The sequence below is a fragment of the Symphalangus syndactylus genome, chromosome 14 (assembly GCF_028878055.3).
Source record: "Symphalangus syndactylus isolate Jambi chromosome 14, NHGRI_mSymSyn1-v2.1_pri, whole genome shotgun sequence".
NCBI lineage: Eukaryota > Metazoa > Chordata > Mammalia > Primates > Hylobatidae > Symphalangus > Symphalangus syndactylus.
In genome coordinates this window covers 52,506,304-52,525,623 of record NC_072436.2, presented here as the reverse complement: position 1 = coordinate 52,525,623, position 19,320 = coordinate 52,506,304, and the positions used below count along the sequence as shown (strand labels likewise).

General features: G+C 42.4%; 1 protein-coding gene across 8 annotated transcripts in view; it reads right to left on the bottom strand.

Annotated features, from left to right (window-relative positions):
• AFF3 (ALF transcription elongation factor 3) overlaps positions 1 to 19,320 on the bottom strand; it is a 606,392-nt gene that overhangs the window by 11,683 nt on the left and 575,389 nt on the right. For all 8 annotated transcript variants that reach the window (XM_063617614.1, XM_055243815.2, XM_063617612.1 and 5 more), the window contains 4 exons: positions 11,035 to 11,098; positions 7,637 to 7,773; positions 2,537 to 2,608; positions 1,118 to 1,211 (listed from right to left, as the gene is read on the bottom strand). In XM_063617614.1, coding sequence (XP_063473684.1) covers positions 1,118 to 1,211; positions 2,537 to 2,608; positions 7,637 to 7,773; positions 11,035 to 11,098 — 367 coding nt within the window. The remainder of the gene's footprint in view (positions 1 to 1,117; positions 1,212 to 2,536; positions 2,609 to 7,636; positions 7,774 to 11,034; positions 11,099 to 19,320) is intronic.

Below are 19,320 nucleotides of genomic sequence, written 5' to 3'. Positions count from 1 at the left end.
GCACAATTAGAAGGCAGTGTGCTGAACACACCCCAGGAACCCCCAACACAGCCTGGCCATTAGAGATCACCTCTAGAGGAGGTTGGGCATGAACAGATCTCAAATGATGGTTGTGTATCTGACAAAGGGCTGTTGGAGATAGAGACGGCATAATTTCTAGTTTCTATAAACAGAGAAGAGGCCCAGAAATCTCAAATGAATTATTAACATAAGGTTGACCTCACAACAGTACATCAGAGAAGGCTTTTAAAAATTTATTCTCCCCATGAAAATAATTTCATTCCCTGAGATAAGTAAAAGGTGGCATGGTTTGCAATTTTATCCCTATAGCTACACATTGCTATCTACTGCTTCTGAGTTCTAACAAGCCATCTCTTACCATTTTAAATAATGCCTCTATTAAAAATTAAATTAGCTACAAGAGACTAGCTAAGAGGGAATGGCTCTAAGGGGTTACTTCTAAGGAAAAGAAGCTCTCAGTGAGCAAGAGGAATTTATGTTAGCTATAAAGATGAATTTCCTAGGACACTGGAACAAGTAACTGGATCTTCTTTCTCTTGAAGCCATAAAAATACTTGGACAAGGCTGGGTGTGGTGGCTCACACCTGTATTCCCAGCACTTTGGGAGGTGGAGGCGGGGAGATCACCTGAGGTCAGGAGTTCGAGACCAGCCTGACCAACATGGTGAAACCCCATCTCTACTAAAAATACAAAATTAGCCAGGTGTGGTGGCGTGTGCCTGTAATCTCAGCTACTCAGGAGGCTGAGGCAGGAAAATCGCTTGAACCCAGGAGGCGGAGGTTGCAGTGAGCCGAGATCACGCCATTGCACTGCAGCTTGGGCAACAAAGAGTGAAACTCTGTCTCCAAAAATACATAAAAAAAAAAATAAAATAAAAATACTTGGACAAGAAGGCAGGGAGATACATTAGATGTTGGGCTCTCAAAGGCCCATTCTGAGCCCTGAAAGCCACAAGTGTGGCATAAATGGGGTTACCTTGGGGATGAGAGGTGACCTGCATTAGCCCCAAAGCAATGGATTCTACCAGGTGCTTCACAGATTTGACAGGGAGACAAGTGAAATTAAGGAACAATTCTGCTCATTCACTAGACAGTACCTTGAAATAGTCGATTAGTGCTTTTGAATACTTTACAGCGTGGTCCCTTTTCAGTCGAAACATCCGCCAGTACAGGAGAGCCAGGCATCGGTAACTGCAGGCGAAAAGAGAAACAGGCCCAGAAGCGGCTGAGTGCGTCCTGCGCAGACAAGACTTAAACATTTTTGTTGTTGTTCTAAGATATTCAATAACAATACCTTGTTTCTATATAGGAAATCTTTCTATATGTGCATATAATGTCTGTGAGGGAACACCTTTTGTCCAAAAATATAATTCAAAATTCCAAGAAGGTATTCCATAAATACATTTATCACTAGATAATTTTACAGCATTAGCAGAATCACTCTGTTGCGTCACAGGGGCTGGCCGCTTCCTTCTTCTACCACGAGAGGGCACTATCTCTCCACGAGAGGCGCGAGGTAGCTCTAGCACGCAGCCTTCACTGCTTCGCGGGCGAGTCCCGCTCTGCGGAAAGGACGGCATTGCCACCTGATTTTACTGAACTATAATCGGCTCCACTAAAGTCACAAACATGAATGTACTTTATAAAGACCAAAAACACTATGCTGGGAATAGGTGCCATCATTTTATTATTTCCTATAATATTTTGTATACTTATTTATATATCAGTATTCTATCTTATATAATAATATTATTATTTAGTGTATTATTCCAATATGGGACTTTAAAGTTTGAAGGGGGCACAAAAGGCATTTCTGAGACTTATCCTCTCTTCCTTGGAGCTATTCACTCAGTTATTTACTAACTCGGATCTGATGCTGACATCCAGAATACCAGGGTACAATGGCAACATCTCCTCCTAGCAAACCAAACCCAGGACACGTAACAGTTTGAGACCTTTTTTGTGTCTGTTGCTGTTATTATTTTTTAATTCAACTGTCTTTATTTCACTGCTTGGTAGACATGTATTCTATCAACATTCTCTGCCTTCCACCTACTGATGAGTAAGGAAGGGCTGACAGGTAAAGGAACTATAGGTTACCCGATCGTTCCCTTTTTTTCTGTGGCATCATTTTCAAAGTAAGCGGCTGCGTAATCCCAGCACTCTGGGAGGCTGAGGCGGGCAGATCACTTGAGGTCAGGAAGGAGTTCAAGACCAGCCTGACCAACATGGTGAAACCCCATCTCTACTAAAAATACAAAAATTAGGCCAGGCACGGTGGCTCACGTCTGTAATCCCAGCACTCTGGGAGGCCTGTCGATTTTCAATCACTGTGAATTCAGATCATGTATAGTATGGCAGCAAAAAATGGTCTGGACTTTCCCTGGTCATCAGAACTGCTCTAGGGCTTTGTATGTTAGAAGACATTGGGCAAACACTATGCATTTCAGCACCTGGTTTGCCAATGATGCCATGCGAGGCTGGGGCTGCTATTCTAAGCGGAGATGGGCACTCACCATAATGCAGCCAGTTGTTTGTCTTCTGGTGTGGCATTAGGGCCTGAGTGGGTTTTTAGTCTCATAGCATACCTTAGAAAAAGGGGGAGGAGGAATAGAATAAAAAACATAAAAAGGAAAGAAATAGTAAAACAAGCTTTTTTATTAACAGAACTTCTATGATGGTAGTTCTCTCTGCCTGATCCTTAGCTTTTCATAGTACTTGCTGATAATTCTTTCTTAAAAGCTAGCTGGTGCTGCTCCATTTTCCCAAGTGTTACATTACTGTGATGACTAGAACAGCTACTTTCTGCTCTTTAACAAGTTCAAATGCTACAGATTGTCGGGAGTGATACCAGTTCAAGAACTATTCATGTATATGGTAACATGTCCATTTTTCCAAATTTTGATTTATGGCTGAGTGTCTGACAGATGGAGGTGAAGTTCTATCCTTCTGTGCTTACCTCCAGAAGAATTTCCATCCTGGGTATGCAGAGCAATGCTTAGATTTACCCCTCTTTCTTTGTTATGTAACTTTTACTTTGACAGCTACATAAGTGTCCTGAGTACATTTTTAATCGCTATTTGCTTCTACAGACAGATGCTACGAGAAACTAGTGGCTTTTATGGACTGCACTTAATTCCATTTATTTTTCTGAACCAAGGGGACTATGGCCATTGCTTTCTCTGAACAACATACCAAATTACATATGTAGACTCTTTGAGAGAGCTGAGGCAATATGTGTAATGATCAGATTGTCCTAGGTTCAAATCTCAGCTCAGCAACTTATAAGTTGTAAGAGCTTAGACAAATGTATTAACATCTTTAAGCCTCCATTTCCTTATCTATAAAATAAGACTAATACTGTCAATCACATAACATTGTGGTAAGAATTAACTAAGATAGTGTTTGTAAAGCTCTTGGGATAGCTGGCTGGCTTGTATATTGCTCAAGAAACATACTGTGATCATTGCACTATCTCCTCAACGTGCAGACTTGTAGCATTTTTGAGTGTTATCTCTTTGCATAGTTTTTACAGTGGTTGCTCTGGGTTTTACAATATACATGTAATTTATTGGTATTTACATTTTATCACTTTGGATGGTATAGAAGTATGGAAGTCTTACTTCAATTTAGATACCTTTACCTTCCACTTAAAAAGAGCATTGTCTTGAATATCAGATGGTGGTGTAATTTTTAAATTTTTTTGTTTTGTAGCAGTGGGGTCTTACTATGTTGTCTGGGCTGGTTTCAAACTCCTGGCCTCAAGCTATCCTCCCAGCTTGGCCTCCCAAAGTGCTGTGATTACACATGTGAGCCACTGTGCCTGGCCTGCTGGTATAATTTTTGTTTCAATCCTCAAACCTGGTTTGTAAACTCATAAGGAGAGTAGTTTATTGTATATATATCTATGTGTCTGTTCTTCCTTCTTTTCCAATGCTCCCATATTCCTTCTTTTGTCATTTTCTTTCTGTTTGAGAAACTTCTTTTAGCCAGTCTTTAAGGGTGGGTCTTTTAGAGACAAATACTTGTACTTTACCTAAATCTGAGGATATCTTTATTTCCCTTCATTCTTGAAGAATAGTTTCACTGACTCTAGAATACATGGCTTGATATTTCCTTCTTTCAACCCTTGGAAACTGTCACGCCACTCCCTCCCAGCCTGCATACTTTCAGAGAAGCCTGCTGTCATTCGAATTGATTCCCCCCTAGAGGTAATTATCATTTCTCCCTGGCTGCTTTCAGGATATTTGGGCTTTAGTTTTTGGAAATGTAATTATGGTGTGTTTTTGCATGCATTTCTTTGGGTTTATCTTATTTGGGTTTTTCTCTGCTTCTTAAATCTGTAGGTTTATGTCTTTTGACAAATTTGGCAAGTTTCAGCCATTATTTCTTCAAATACTCTCTCAGTCCCACTCTATTCCTCTCCTCTGAGACTTCCATGACACAAATGTTGGATCTTTTCTTATTGTGCTTGAGGCTGTATTAATTTTTTCAGTCTATTTCTTCTTTACTGCTCAGATTGGGTAAATTATATTTTTTGTCCTCAAGTTCATTGACTCTCTCCTGTCATCTCCACTCTACTACTGAGTCCATTTTTGGGGTTTATATTATCAAATTCTACAGTTTCACAATTTCCATTTAGTTCGTTTTAAAATAACTTCCATTTCTTTGAAAAGATTTTGTGTTTTGTTTCTTGAGTGATAACTGTGATTATTGAAGCATTTTTACGATGGCTGCTTTAAAAATCCTTGTCAGATAATTCCGGCAACTGATTCATCTTTGCATTGAGGTCTTCTGATCATCTATTTTCATGCCAGTGGTGACTGTCCTAGTTCTTGGTATGATGAGTGAGTTCCTATGGTATCCTGGACATTTTGACCATTAGCTTAGGAGACTCTGAGTCCTATTTTAAACCCAACCACCCTGTTTAGGTCTAGCAGGAAGGCCCTAGCCTACTTTGGGGGCTGTGGTTCCAACTATAATTTAATTTTCAGAGCCTTTATGATACTATTTTAGTCTGCGTGGTTGATCTGGTGCCACTGGGGCTTCGGCTCGTCCCTGACGGTGCTGCCTGCAGAATGGGAGGGTGGGAGGAGAGGGTCACCAGGCTAAGCTCGTGTGGTGGGAGTGCTCCTCCGACCCACGCCCGCTTGGCCATCTGGAGTTCCCTGGTGGAGAAGGGAATTCTCCTGCCCGTAGGGTCAAAGTGTACCTCCTGGGCTAGGTCATCTTGGTGGTGAGAACCCCTTGCCAGCGCTCCAGGCCCTTCAGTGTCTCAGTAGGGGAGAGGAGGGTCAGGCAGGGTGGGCAATGTGCGGATGTAATTAATGCTGTTTTCTTTTTTTTTTTTTTCTTTCTTGAGACAGAGTCTCGCTCTGTCGCCCAGGCTGGAGTGCAGTGGCGCGATCTCGGCTCACTGCCAGCTCCGCCTCCCGGGTTCACGCCATTCTTCTGCCTCAGTCTCCCGAGTAGCTGGGACTACAGGCACCCACCACGCCCGGCTAATTTTTTGTATTTTTAGTAGAGACGGGGTTTCATCGTATTAGCCAGGATGGTCTCAATCTCCTGACCTCATGACCCGCCAGCCTTGGCCTCCCAAAGTGCTGGGATTATAGGCGTGAGCCACCGTGCCTGGAAAATTAATGCTGTTTTCTAATGTAGGTTGAAAAAAGAGCTAGCCAGGTGCGGTGGCTCACGCCTGTAATCTCAGCACTTTGGGAGGCCAAAGCAGGCGGATCACCTGAGGTCAGGAGTTCAAGACCATCCTGACCAACGTGGAGAAACCCCATCTCTACTAAAAATACAAAATTAGCTGGATGTGGTGGTGCATGCCTGTAATCCCAGCTACTGGGGAGGCTGAGGCAGGAGAATCACTTGAACCCGGGAGGCAGAGGTTGTGGTGAGCTGAGATTGTGCCACTGCACTCCAGCCTGGGCAGTAAAAAAAAAAAAAAAAAGAAAGAAAGAAAGAAAGAAAAAGAGCCAAATTTATCTTTTTGTCTTCGTTTTCTCTGTATTTTGCGTGATTCTATTCATTCTGAAATATCTACAAGGTGGACAGTGTTCTCTACCTGTGAAAGAATACTTCCATCAGTGGGCACAGTGGGTGTGGTACCCCAGCACTCTCTCCTTGATGGTATATCTGGCTGGCATGGTTTTTTGTTTGTTTGGGCTTGCTTGTTTGAATTTTCAAGTGTGAATGCCTTTAAGCAGGTCATGATACTCCAGTTCACAGCAGGCCCTATGGCTTGCTTATTCATTGATTCCTCAATTGTTTATTAAGCACATACTATGTGCCAGAAAATATTCTAGGGGCCGAGGATTCCCCAATGAGCAAATCAGACAAAACCCAAAAAACTCCCTGTGCTCAAGGTACTCACACTTTAGGGCATCTTCCAGCTTTGTCCCTGTCCAGTTTCTCCCACTTTCCTCCCCACCTGCCTATAAACATCTGAGGCTGGACCTTGTTCTGAGGAAGGAATGTATGGATCTAGGATCTCTTACAGTAATTTTTACCAGTCTTTTTACTTTGCTGCTTTCATTTCATCACTGCTGAAAGTAATGTGCCATATAAAAAGACAGTATAAAGGATTCGCCAATATATTGATTTAGTAGAAATACTTTATTAAGAAAAATGGGCAGTGTTGACTTTAAAACATTCTTGAAAAATGATTTATGGAGGTGATGTGTTCTCTGATGTCAGCATAACAGTTTCAAAGGCTGGAAACTATTTACTGAGGGAGAGTGCTGTGTAAAACACCAAGTAGCATCTTTGGGCCAATGCAGACCAAAAAGATCACATCCTAAGATGATTAGAAATCTTCCATGAAGAATGTTGGGACATGGTGGAAAATGTCTAAGCTTCGATTGCACAGAACCCCAGAATCAGAAAAACTTTTAAAAGTTAGTTTTAGGAAGAATTATTTCTCATTATGGATATTAGACATTATGTCAAGCAGTTAAATGGGCTAAAAACATGAAGTTTCTCAGTAGGGCTAATGGATGAAATTTCCTTAACTGTTGATTACAGAGATGTGACGGAGGTGCCTTTCCAGGTCTCCATCATGGAGGACAAGTGTTTCCCATCGAATGCCTTGACACGTCTGCTCACAGGTCTTAACCCAGGTTGGGGGATGGTGCCCATGTCCAGTTTTTAGACCAGACAGTATGAGATAGCTTCTCCTTCCATAAAATCCCCCTGAATGTTCTTCCATTAAATACTCCAGAAGTATTTACTGATGGAGGTAAGATTTAGATGATACTAACCTGAACCAGATTTTTTTTTTTTTTTTTTTTTTTAAAGCAGCCTAGGGCTGAAATAGGCTCAAAATCTGCCACTTCCTAGCTGAGAGGAGCAGGCACGTCACAGCCCGCTCAGACTCAGCCTTCTCCCTCGGCAATCGGGGGCTACAGCAGCTGCCCCCCTTGCTCATGGAGGACAGAGGGGGCAGGGTGTGCCAAGGCACCTTGCACAACCTTACCCTCTTATTTTGGGGGGGATGAACACTGGTTCCTGGTGGGGGATGGTGCAGGCTGACATTCTTTTCTCTGTATCCATAGTGCTTCCACACATTCCTCACCTCCTCCCCTCATCCAGCAAGAAAACACAGTGCTTACCTGATGAGCTCTACTGTTTCTGAATACATCGTGTAAGGAGATTTGGATTCCATGGGGCCTTGTTCCATTGCATTTCCACACTCGATAAACGACAATGCTGCTTCGGCATAGTTCAAAGCCTTTCCAAACTTTTCCACCTGATCAACAGAGTTAATACAGTGTCTTCCTAAACAATAGTTTTTTTTAAATGGCATTGTCATGTAGTTTATACACTTTATCTGAGAAACCCAACTCTGACTTCTAAAATCCTGTGCATGAAGCTGAGAGAAGAAAGAAATAGAATACTTCTTTTCCTAGTTATTTTCTCAAACTGCTACTGGCTTGGAGTAAGTGAGCAAACAGTTACATACAGAATTGTATCAAACCCATGTGACCGCTGTCAATCAACAGAGCTCAGAACTGCATGGCTGCTCTGATTTCTGTTTCCCTCTTTCTAACCCCTAATGGTTTGGCGACTTCATTCCTTGTTCCTCCATGCTATGCTAAATATGCATCAAAGTTGGTAGGTCTGGTCCCATATAAGAGTTTTCATACTTCTTTTGGTACATCCCCAACTTGGATGGTTCCAGGCCTTGGTTATTATCTTTTACATTATTTGTGGCATTTATATCTCCACGCCTTCCTCTTCTCAATTTTTTTTTTTTTTTTTTGAGATGGAGTCTCCCTCTGTAACCCAGGCTGGAGTGCAGTGGTGCAATCTGGGCTCACTGCAACCTCTGCCTCCTAGGTTGAAGTGATTCTCCTGCCTCAGCCTCCCAAGTAGCTGGAATTACAGGCATAAGCCACCACACCTGGCCTCAATTGTTTTTTTTTGTTGTTGTTAATATTTAGAACCTCACTTAAGGGTGAGAGTGAGTAGGGGAAAGGAGAGGAGATAAACCTCAAGGAGCTATTTCAGCTTTGCTAAAATGGGACAAAAAGTTGAACATTATTAATAAAAATGAATTTTTGGTTGGGCATGGTGGCTCATGCCTGTAATCCCAGTGTTTTGGGAAGGTGAGGCAGGAGGATCACTTGAGCCTGGAAGTTTGAGGTTCCAGTGAGCTATGATCACCCCACCCACTGTGCTCCAGCCTGGACAACAGAGCAAGACCCTGTCTCTAAAAGCAAAACAAAACACATTTCTATGGGATTATCTGTAGCTGTCGAAATTTGTGTTACTCTTTCCCCACAACAGCAAGGGCAGACACGAATCAGCTTTATATTCTCAAGATCTCATAAATCTAAACTTATGCATCAAGTTCCTGGTTCCATACCTTACTACTCTTTGTAGGTAATTACATATTCTAACTCTGGATTGCAGAATCTCCCCAATTTTCAAATGATTCATTCATCAATTAAAACAGAATGACATAATACTCAAATACTATTCCAAGTCTTGCCACTAAAAATACAAAAAAAACTTCATTAGTAATGATAGCTTCAAAAACAGAAATGCAGAGCGAAACTTCCTCTCATTAGCAAATCAAAATTTTAAACTGCTTATAAAGGTTGTGTAGGCTATAATGCAACATTTCTTTTTTCTTTTCTTTTTTTTTTTTTTTTGAGACAGGGTCTCATTCTGTCACCCAGGCTGGAGTGCGGTGGCATGATCTTGGCTCATTGCAATCTCTGCCTCCTGGGTTCAAGCGAGTCTTCTGTCTCAGCCTCCCAAGTAGCTGGGATTACAGGTGTGCACCACCACACCTGGCTCATTTTTTTTTTTTTTTTGTATTTTTAGTAGAAACAAGGTTTCACCATGTTGGCCAAGCTGGTCTTGAACTCCTGACCTCAAATGATCCACCTGCCTTAGCCTCCCAAAGTGCTGGGATTACAGGTGTGAGCCACCGTGCCTGGCCTATAATGCAATATTTCTTGATAACACTTTCAGATGAAGTCATTTCATTTAGTATTAATATTTCCTAAAGGACCCAATTCTGTGGTATGTGCACTCCACAAGCGAAAGCTCTTTCCAGGAACATATAACAGACTTGGAGAGAGAAAATGTACACCTACAAGATAGTTCAAAGTGCAAGGCAGTCTGTGATTACCCAACAAAATACAAAATGAGGCATCCAGTGCAAACGAGATGGAGGAAAGTGAGCTAGTGATGGGGCCACGGAGAGGCTGGGAAGGCCACAGGAAGGAGACTGAATATGATGCTGGGAAGGAATGGTAGGGTTTGGCTAGATTTGGGGAGGATGCTGAGGGTGTGAGTGTGCCCGTGAGAGTGTGTGAGAGTGAATCTCTGCAGGTGCAAAGGCCCGCTGGCTGGCAGGAGCAAGGTATGCTTAGAGGTCAGTAGGGGACCAGCCTGGCTGGAGCAGAGTGTCTCCTCTTGGGAAATCGTCAACAGGAAAGATAGGGTTGGGCAAGAGGACAATGAATGAATAATGCTGTAAACTTTAGATGCTGGATTCAGGCAGAAAATCTCTTTCTCCTTAAAAATCTGATGCTCTTCTCCAAGAGTGGCCATGCATCAGCTTCTCCAGATGTCCATCAGACTCAGATTGTGTGGACAAGAGCTGTACCTTCCGCTACTCTTCTCTATTTTCTGATACGTAGGGGTTATTTCTCCTGTACCCCAGCGTACCTAGGCAGTGGTCTTCACGTAAATAAGTGTTTAACAGGTGACACTGGTAGCATTGGAAGAGGGGTACTGTTACTGTTTAAACATCTTCAGTATTCTGAAGGTCACTGGAAATGCCTTCTTCATTTCCAGCACCTGCCTCAATCTGTTATGAACACTGGAGGAGACTAAAACTGGAATTACTAGGTGGGAAGCCATCCCTTTGGACTTCATTCATTTAAGATGGAACAACCATATGATCTCTTTTAGAAAAGAAAACAAAGTTTTCCATCTCTTGCCTGAGAGCTTCAAGCTTTCCAAAACAGGAGATCATCCAAGCAAGAAAAGTTATTCTTTGAAAACACCAAATCATGGTGACTTTAGAGCCTTGTGTGCAGATAATAGTTTCTGTGTTGTACAGTTTCAGAGAAAGCATTCATTTTGGCAGACATATGTGAAGAACACAAGTGTTTTTGAAAAGAGATTTGATCCTGGGACCAAGCCAAGGGTTTGTCAGGCTAACAAGAGAAAAATGCAAATCTAGATTTTACTTTTGAAAGGAAAAAAAAATACTACCACCCACTGCCTCCACTGGCTGTAGTTACTATTCAAACCTTAGGACTAAATTGAAATATTCATTTATCTAGGGCTTTTTCCCAGTCAGGCATTATTGGTTGAAGTCATAATTTATTGGGCTATGAACACTTGATTATATAAACATTTCTCCATTTAACAGACCCAGCCATCCTTGTAATAGATTTTATAATTACCCTGGCTATATTGTCCCAGTGATGAAGCTGCAGTACACACATAATTTGGAAGAACGTATCTGGAAAGAAAAGGGTCTCACCATTGCATCTGCTTTATGCTTCATTCGTTTAGCTTCTTGCATAAAATAATCGGCACTGCGAGGCCTACAAGGAGAGAATGATATTAAACGTCATTATGGCTTAAGTGCAAGGTCTTTTTAAAATATTCCTTCCTTTCACTCAAACTTAAGGCACAATTTAAAAACTCTGCTTAATGTGGAATTAAGTGTGTTTTTTGCCTTTCCAGATTACTGCCTATATGTCAAATACCACAATAAATTTTCTCTTAAGTTAGCAATTTGAAACACACTCAACATACGCCAGAAGTCTCTATTTACAGTGGCTTTAACATGGCCCTCTAGTGCCTAATTTGTGAATATATTTTTTTATTGTATGGTTAAAAAAACAAGCGAGAAATCTTATTTTATGCAATATTTACATAAGACAATCCCCTTTTAATGTAAAGATTGTAAATACACCTCATAATAATCGTATGGATATATGTGGGTGAGTATATTTATGTATCCTTATGAAAATAAGTGTCATTTATATGCATATCTAGTACCTAGAGTTTTATGTATATATATTAAATTACCTTAAAGCCTCACAGTGAAAAATAAAAAGAGGTAACGTTGGATGATTACATTCCAGTTGTAATGAAGTTAATTGTAAAATGATGTCTACCTTGTAACAATGCAAACATGCCATGTATTCTCTAGAGTTCTGATTAGCTAGCTGGTAAACATTAACAGCAGACAGGTGGATTATTAAGGCAGTAACCCTGGCCAGTGGTGACTCTGCCGGGAGATGAAGGTAACTCATCCAGAGACTGATTTGAGTGTGTGTAATGAGGCCCAGTTACGCTAAGGTACTCATTAGACAGTACCTTTAAGTGTTTAGCCCGATAGATTACAAAAATGACATCTTTTAGGCACTGGCAGCATAAACTTTATATAATCAATAAACTTGACCTATTCATGAATATCAAATATAAGCCAGGACTCTCTGAATGGGAGATTCTATGGAAGTAGTGATATTAATCATGGACTGTTTAGCTGATGATTACATGCTTATTTTGAACGGCCTTATTTCAGATCCTAATGGGCCTTTTACCTTATTGTAATATTAGGTAGTCAGAGCATTCATGTATCCAAAGAGGTCAAAATGCTTAGAAAAGCAATGTGTGACAATGCTTTTCTGTGACAATGACATTGCATTTTAATCAAACAAATTAGAATCACAGCATAGTTTTGGGGTCAAAATGGCTCCTCACCCCATCCCCATGCCCCCCACTGAGGGCTGGAGCCGTCCATTCACTGTGGTGGGTCTTTCACTGAGGGTGAGGCCTGAGGTCTCCTTCCTAGGAAGGCCCTGCTCCTGCCACTCCATCTTCTCTCTTGCATGTCCTGGATGCCCATGCTTTCTCCATATGAATGGCTTTGTTGTTGCCTTGGTGAGTTTTCCTTCTTTGTCCACATATTGACACATTGTCAGAATGTCTACATATTGTCTGGTCTTTGGTTCCAACTCTGGCAATTGATGTTATTTTTGTTGTTGTTGTCTTTTGAGAAAGGTTCTCACTCTGTTGCCTAGGCTGGAGGGCAGTGGTACAATCACCCATACTGCAGCATCAACCACCTGGGGTTAAGTGACTCTCCCACCACAGCCTCCCTGGTAGCTGGGACTACAGGTGTGTGCCATTATGCCTGGCTAACTTTTTGTATTTTTAGTGGAGACGGGGTTTCGCCATGTTGCAAAGGCTGGTCTTGAACTCCTGAGCTCAAGTGATCCACCTGCCTCGGCCTCCCAAAGTTCTGGGATTACATGGCTTTCATCACATCACCATCCTGCTCACGGACCTAAAATCAATCTCCAGGGTCTATGAGATCAAATCTCAGTTCAGATCCCCAATAATCTTGCCTAACCCACTTAACCATATTGCTTATTCACAAAGGCCCTTGACCAAAGTCAGAGGTGGCTCCTCAGTGTCTTGATAACATGGCATCCCGGTCCAAGGAGCTCTGCTCATCACTTCCCCCATCTGGAACACTCTCCTCTCTGTTCATTCACTGAGTGCCTTCTAGGAGCCGAATGTTGCCTGCCCCTCAATTTCCCCCACTGTAAGGCGTTCTGAGTAACCTTGGTCCATGTTCACCTCTGTCCTTCCTGAGCTCACACAGCACTTCTTGTTTACTACACTTGGTATTTCATTATCTTCTGAGCTGTACTGGGCATGTGTACAATTTAGTTGCTGGTTCGTTTTTAGTAAGGACCATGCTGTAGACTTCTTTGATCTTCCCCACCCTGTAGTTTTTGGCACACGGTAGAAGGTAAGCAGGTCTCCCTTGAATGAGTGGCACTGAATTCATTTTCAGCTTAGAAAAGAGTGCTGCCTTCCGATGGGGTGCAGCATCGCATCCAATGAGCCAGAGAGTGTCTCCATGGCAACTTGAAATTCTCCACATCATTATGTGTTCTGTACTCTACTATATAAGTTAGGTCATTTTTTTTTTCTTGCCCTGTTTTGTCACTAACAGATCACTACTTCAAATGCATTTCATTTTCATTAAAGGATTATCTTGGTAATAAGCCACGGCATCTTAGTTTCCACCAGCCTTCTAAGTTACCCTTATGGATGGCAGTGGCTCACAATTCCTAATACAAGCTCCTTAATCAATATTGTTTTCATCTGCAGCATAGGAGCATATTTTTAAATCCTGATACGGAGGCTGAGTCACAGACTCTCACCATAGCGCATGTGGGTAAGTAACACACCTAATTTTCTGACCGTATCAGAGCAGCTATAATCAGAGCAGTAACCTGAGATGCTAATAGCATAGCTACCATCTGGAGGCCACTTATGAACACATTTGTTAGAACTCTCATCTTTGCATAGAATGGAGGCTCACTATAATGATCACTGAAGACGGCCTGATGATTGGCCCATTTTCTCCTTTCGGGTGATTTCTAGTGCTGTACTTCCAGAGCAGATCATTGTAAAGACAGTGGAACCAACGGGATGTCACCCAGTGTCCAGCCTTGCCAGGAATCACAAAGGCATCCTTTCTGACAGCAATACACAAGTCAGTAGGAAAAGTAAAATTGCTGTCACCATTGTGACAGTTACAGAATATAATACAGCAAAGGTACTAAAATGAGATCTTATCTCAGTGTTCAAATAGATTTTCCATCTAATCTTCTATTTTTTTTAACATGGAAAACCTAGAGTTTTTGTTTTTCATCTGTGTAATAAAGTTCTTCCCATTGTTTCCCACAGTGATGGTATTTTATGATGATACATGAGCAAACCTAATAAAAGTTTAATTAAACACCATAAATGTAACTAGCTGTGAATCTTGGGCTCTTCAGAAATTGGGCTTGAGTGATCTGAAAGCCAGAGCTTAGCCGCATGCATCTTCATTATGAGAGCTCTCTCCAACAAAAGCATTCTGAGCACTTGATCCAAATAGAATGTTTTCTTTTCTTCTCTTCCCCCTCCCACTATCCCCACCTAGAAACACACAGCCTTGGTTCTCAGCAGCATCAGGGTTTGAGCTACCCCCATATTTCTTCTGGCATGGGAATATTAAAGCAACCTTGCTTTTTGTTCTCCTTTGTGGCTGGGATAGAGTTGAATGGTCTCCCACGGAGAGCCTGGCAGATTCCTTTCTGTAATTCCTACCTCTGTGAAATGCCACCCTCGGTAGAGCCAGCCTGTTTTGTGAAAACTGGCAGGGATGAGAGCTCAATGTGTTTGAACAACAAGTTCCTCGGTGCGGCAGAAATTGGATGATTTTCTTAGGGAAGTTGAAATCCAAATCAGACAAATAGGCAACTGCATACCAAATGAATTCATCATCTGCTATCTGATATGTCAGCTTGTCATCTGATCAGCCCCAGAGGTGTTAATATGTCCCAAGCTTTGAGGAGAATGCATAAGAAGTTAAGTAATTATTTTTAATACACAGAGTCCGTGATGACTGTGGATGAGGGCACTTCAGAGTCAGCCACTCCAGGATGCTGGCACCGGCTTTACAGGCACTTCCCCACAGATGCAGGTAGATTGCATTTGGGTAGCAAGGATCCAAACACAGCTTTTATTTCTACAACTTTGATGTTGGCTGGGGCTCAGAGTACCTGGAACCTGGCTTCTCCCAGGCACAAGCGGTCATTCACTGTTTCTTCAGGCCACAGGACTGCTTCCTTCTCAGCCGGGCACAGAAGGCAGGGTTTGCTCTGCAGGATGCTCAGGCTAAGTGGGGCAGGTTTGGGTGTTGAATCAAAAGTAACTTTCTGTTGAAATATGAAATTATCAATCTGATGGTTGTTTTTCTCTGAGTGTAACATTTAAAATAGTCTTACAAACCCTAAAGATGATTGGACAGCTGAGATTTCAATCCAGGAGATCTGAATGTCCTTGTCTCTGCACCACCACCCCTTTGCAAATCCTACTCCATTTCTTTCTTTCTCTTTCTCTCTCTCTCACTCACTCTTACTCTCACTCTCTGTTTTGATTAGAACAAAAGAAGCTCCTGGCCTTGAGACAGGGATTTCATAATGGGAGAAATTCCACATGAAGACCAATAAAGGCTTAATGATTAATCAGGAAAACAAAAAGGTAGGGTCCTGCTTTGAAAGGACTAGGAGAGGAGACCCTCAGGAAAACATGCCCACTGCAAGCCCCGGGTGGGGGAGCGCCTTCCCAGCTGCAATTTCGCCTACTCAAGGATCTTAATTGGTGTCCTTTGATTAAATCATGCTGCTAGGGATCCAACCTTTTACAATATGGGAATCTTCCCATACTCTATAAAATTAAAATCCTTTAGCTCTGAGACTGCTGTGCTAAGTATATCACAAATGTCAAGTCCCTCTTCCTTCCTCCTGGCCACATTTCACACGCCATGGCCATCAGCGCCTGGCGTCTATAGTCAGTCTTTCCTCACTGTCGGGAGGTTCAGGTAGCCGGGCTCCTGTTACGGGCACCATGGGGACAGAAGGAACGTTTGGTGGTTTGGCTGAATGTGCTGATTGTGACTGACTTTTCCATGTGACATACAGGCAGCAGCCAGCACTTCCTCCAGGGAGCGGCAGGCAGCCCTGGCACCTGGGGTTCTCTGGCTTCCTAGCACAGCAGAACGGCAGGCAGGATGGAGGAGGTGGTTTTCCAGCCAAGCATCTCATCACCACTTAGCTCTGTTCAGGACTTCTGTACAAGAGGCCTTCATGACACAGTTGTTCTCTCAATTTTCCCCAGCCAAGAATTCCCCTGTCACTAATTATGATACCAAGTAACTTACAGCTCATGGCTTTGCACTAATAAGATCAGTTTCTAGGCCTCAAGTTGAATCAAGTGCTGTCATTCATTGACATAAATTCTTACAGATCTGTTTTTTAAACAAAAGTTTGATAATCACACTAGTGTCACCTTAATACTGTGGCTGTCAAGTAGTGAATGTTGTGCATTTGCTAAATGTCAGAGGAGGAGGTGAGGTCACACTGCCACCAATATGAGCCCACAACATACAAAGGACAGGCTGACCTGGATCACATTTTAAAAAATAAATGTTATTCTGCTCAGTTCTGTCTGTATCCCAAAGGAACTAACTGGTGTTTGTTTACAGGCATTATAGGGATTACAGGTGCATGCTACCACGCCCAGCTAATTTTTTGGTAAGTAACCTAGGAAAAGGGGCTTGGAAACCCATGAATTTACATTCACCTGCATGTAGATTCCTTATAGTCATAGAAAAAAAAATTGCAGGCACTCTTCCCTGGGAATGTAATTTATAATTCAGCTGGGTTTATTCAACACTTGTTATTGAGAGCCTACTGGCTTCAGCTGTTGTCTGAATCCCATGTTTATTCAACCATTAACAAGTATTTATAATACAAAGAGATGAGTTTACTTTTTTAAAAAAGCTGCATGATGCGGCTTTAAAAATTAAATGACAGTGTGGCATCTGTTACTTTTTGGATCACTGTAACTGGATTTCCATCAACTCGAAATCACTCCAGTGCTAATTATCTAGTCTTTTCCTTTCTTCCACTGGTGGCCTCTCTTTGGTCATTTCACTGCTTGTTTTTACAAATGGCTAAAGTTCACTCTTCACCCTCGGTGAAGAGAAGTCAAGGAAGGTGACAGGGCTGAGGTCTTCCTCTGTCACTGAGGGTGCTGGTGGGGAAGCTGGCACAGAATGGAGGTGGGCAGGGAGGAGGTCGAGAATTAAATTTAGTAATCCTAGGAAACCTTCCTGGAGAGGTCATCATGTGCCTCTCTCTCCCCTGAAGAACTGAGAATTAATTAATCATTATACTTCAGCTCTTGCACCTGTACTTGGCACTTAATAAGTGCTCCATATGTACCAAAAGGAACCTGGGAGACGTTTTGGACAATTTAGGTGACATTCTAGCCCAGTGATCTCTTGAAGGTTGCTTATTTTTACTGCTTAAAGGAAGAGACGATGCCTATTTTTGCTTTTTCTTTTTTTTTTTTGAGATGGTGTTTCACTCTTGTTGCCCAGATTGGAGTGCAATGGTGTGATCTTGGCTCACTGCAACCTCTGCTTCCTGGGTTCAAGTGATTCTCCTGCCTCAGCCTCCTGAGTAGCTGGGATTACAGGTGCATGCTACCATGCCTGGCTAATTTTTTTTTTTTTTTGTATTTTTAGTAGAGACGGGTTTTCACAATGTTGGCCAGGCTTGTCTCAAACTTCTGACCTCAAGTGATCCACCCACCTCGGCCCCCCCAAGTGCTGGGATTACAGGCATGAGCCACCGCACCCAGCCTATTTTTGCTTTTCAATCTTGAATAATCTTTCCACAACTTTCTTAGTTCGATGGTTGAGTGGCTGTTTGAGTTGCATGTTTATTTTACTGTTATGGATTTCAAATCAGTCGGGACACATGGCAGTTGGAATGCAACATCTATCTCTCCATATGATGGATATGTAACAGTGTTTTTTTATTCTATTATATCTATATCCATAAAAGGAGAAAGAGTTTCATTGTAGCTGTCAGCCAGGAAAATTATACATATTGCTAATGGGAAGAACAAATGATAACAGCCTCTTTGTTGACACCGATAGTGACAAAATTATATTAGTTTCAGCCATAGCAGATTGAGAAACATTTCCTCTTATAAAAAGCCCAAGGGCTGCCAGCCATGGTGGCTCACGCCTATAATCCAAGCACTTTGGGAGGCTGGGGTAGGAGGGTTGCTTGAGGCCAGGAGTTCGAGACCAGCCTGGGCAACATAGCGAGACACTATTTTTTATTTATTTATTTATTTATTTATTTATTTATTTATTTATTTATTTTTGAGACAGAGTCTTTCTGTTGCCCAGGCTGGAGTGCGGTAGCAGGATCTCAGCTTACTGCAACCTCTGCCTTGAAGGTTCAGGCAAATTCTCTGCCCCAGCCTCCGGAGTAGTTGGGATTACAGGTGCCTGCGACCATGCCTGGCTAACTGTTGTATTTTTAGTAGAGATGGGATTTCACCATCTTGGCCAGGCTGGTCTTGAACTCCTGACCTCGTGATCACCCGCCCCAGTCTCCCAAAGTGCTGGGATTACAGGTGTGAGCTACTGCGCCCGGCCTTGAGACACTTTTTCTACAAAAAAAAAAAAAAAATTAACTGGGTATAGTGGCATGCACCTGTAGACCCAGCTCCTCAGGAGGCTGAGGCAGGAAGATAGCATAAGCCCAGGAGTTTGAGGCTGCACTGAGCCATGCTCATACCACTGCACTCTAGCCTGGGCGACAGGGCAAGAACCTGTCTCAAAAAAAAAAAAAGTCCAAGTACCTGTAGATCAAAGTACAAACATTTGGTTGTTGCTGTTTCTGACCTGGCTTTCTGGTTCATACACTGGAAAATTCCTTGCATTTTAACATGACATATGTGTTTGCATTTTGTGTGTATACACCATGCTCTCAAAACCACCCACTGCAAGTATGCAGTGGTGTGAGTACCTCAGGGTCTAATGCTCCTTCTGTTTGATCATGTTGTTGGGTTATGACTTCCAAATGCAAATTTCTATGTTATCCTTATATACAATTCTAATCTCTTCTTTTTACAAATGGCTGAAGTTCACATGAACAATTTATATCACTGAACCCTAATTATAAATGTAGCTGGCCACCTGACTATACTACCACTCCATGCCCTCCCTGGGGATTAATCACCACCTACCTCTCTGGCTGCTTGGCAAAGGCGATGCAGACAGTGAGAGGAAGGGGGGTGGTGAGGGCCAGGAGTGTGCGTGGGATGGGACGCAGCTGCCACCACAGGAAGAGAAGAAACACACGCCCTCCTGGGCTGCCCTCAAGCT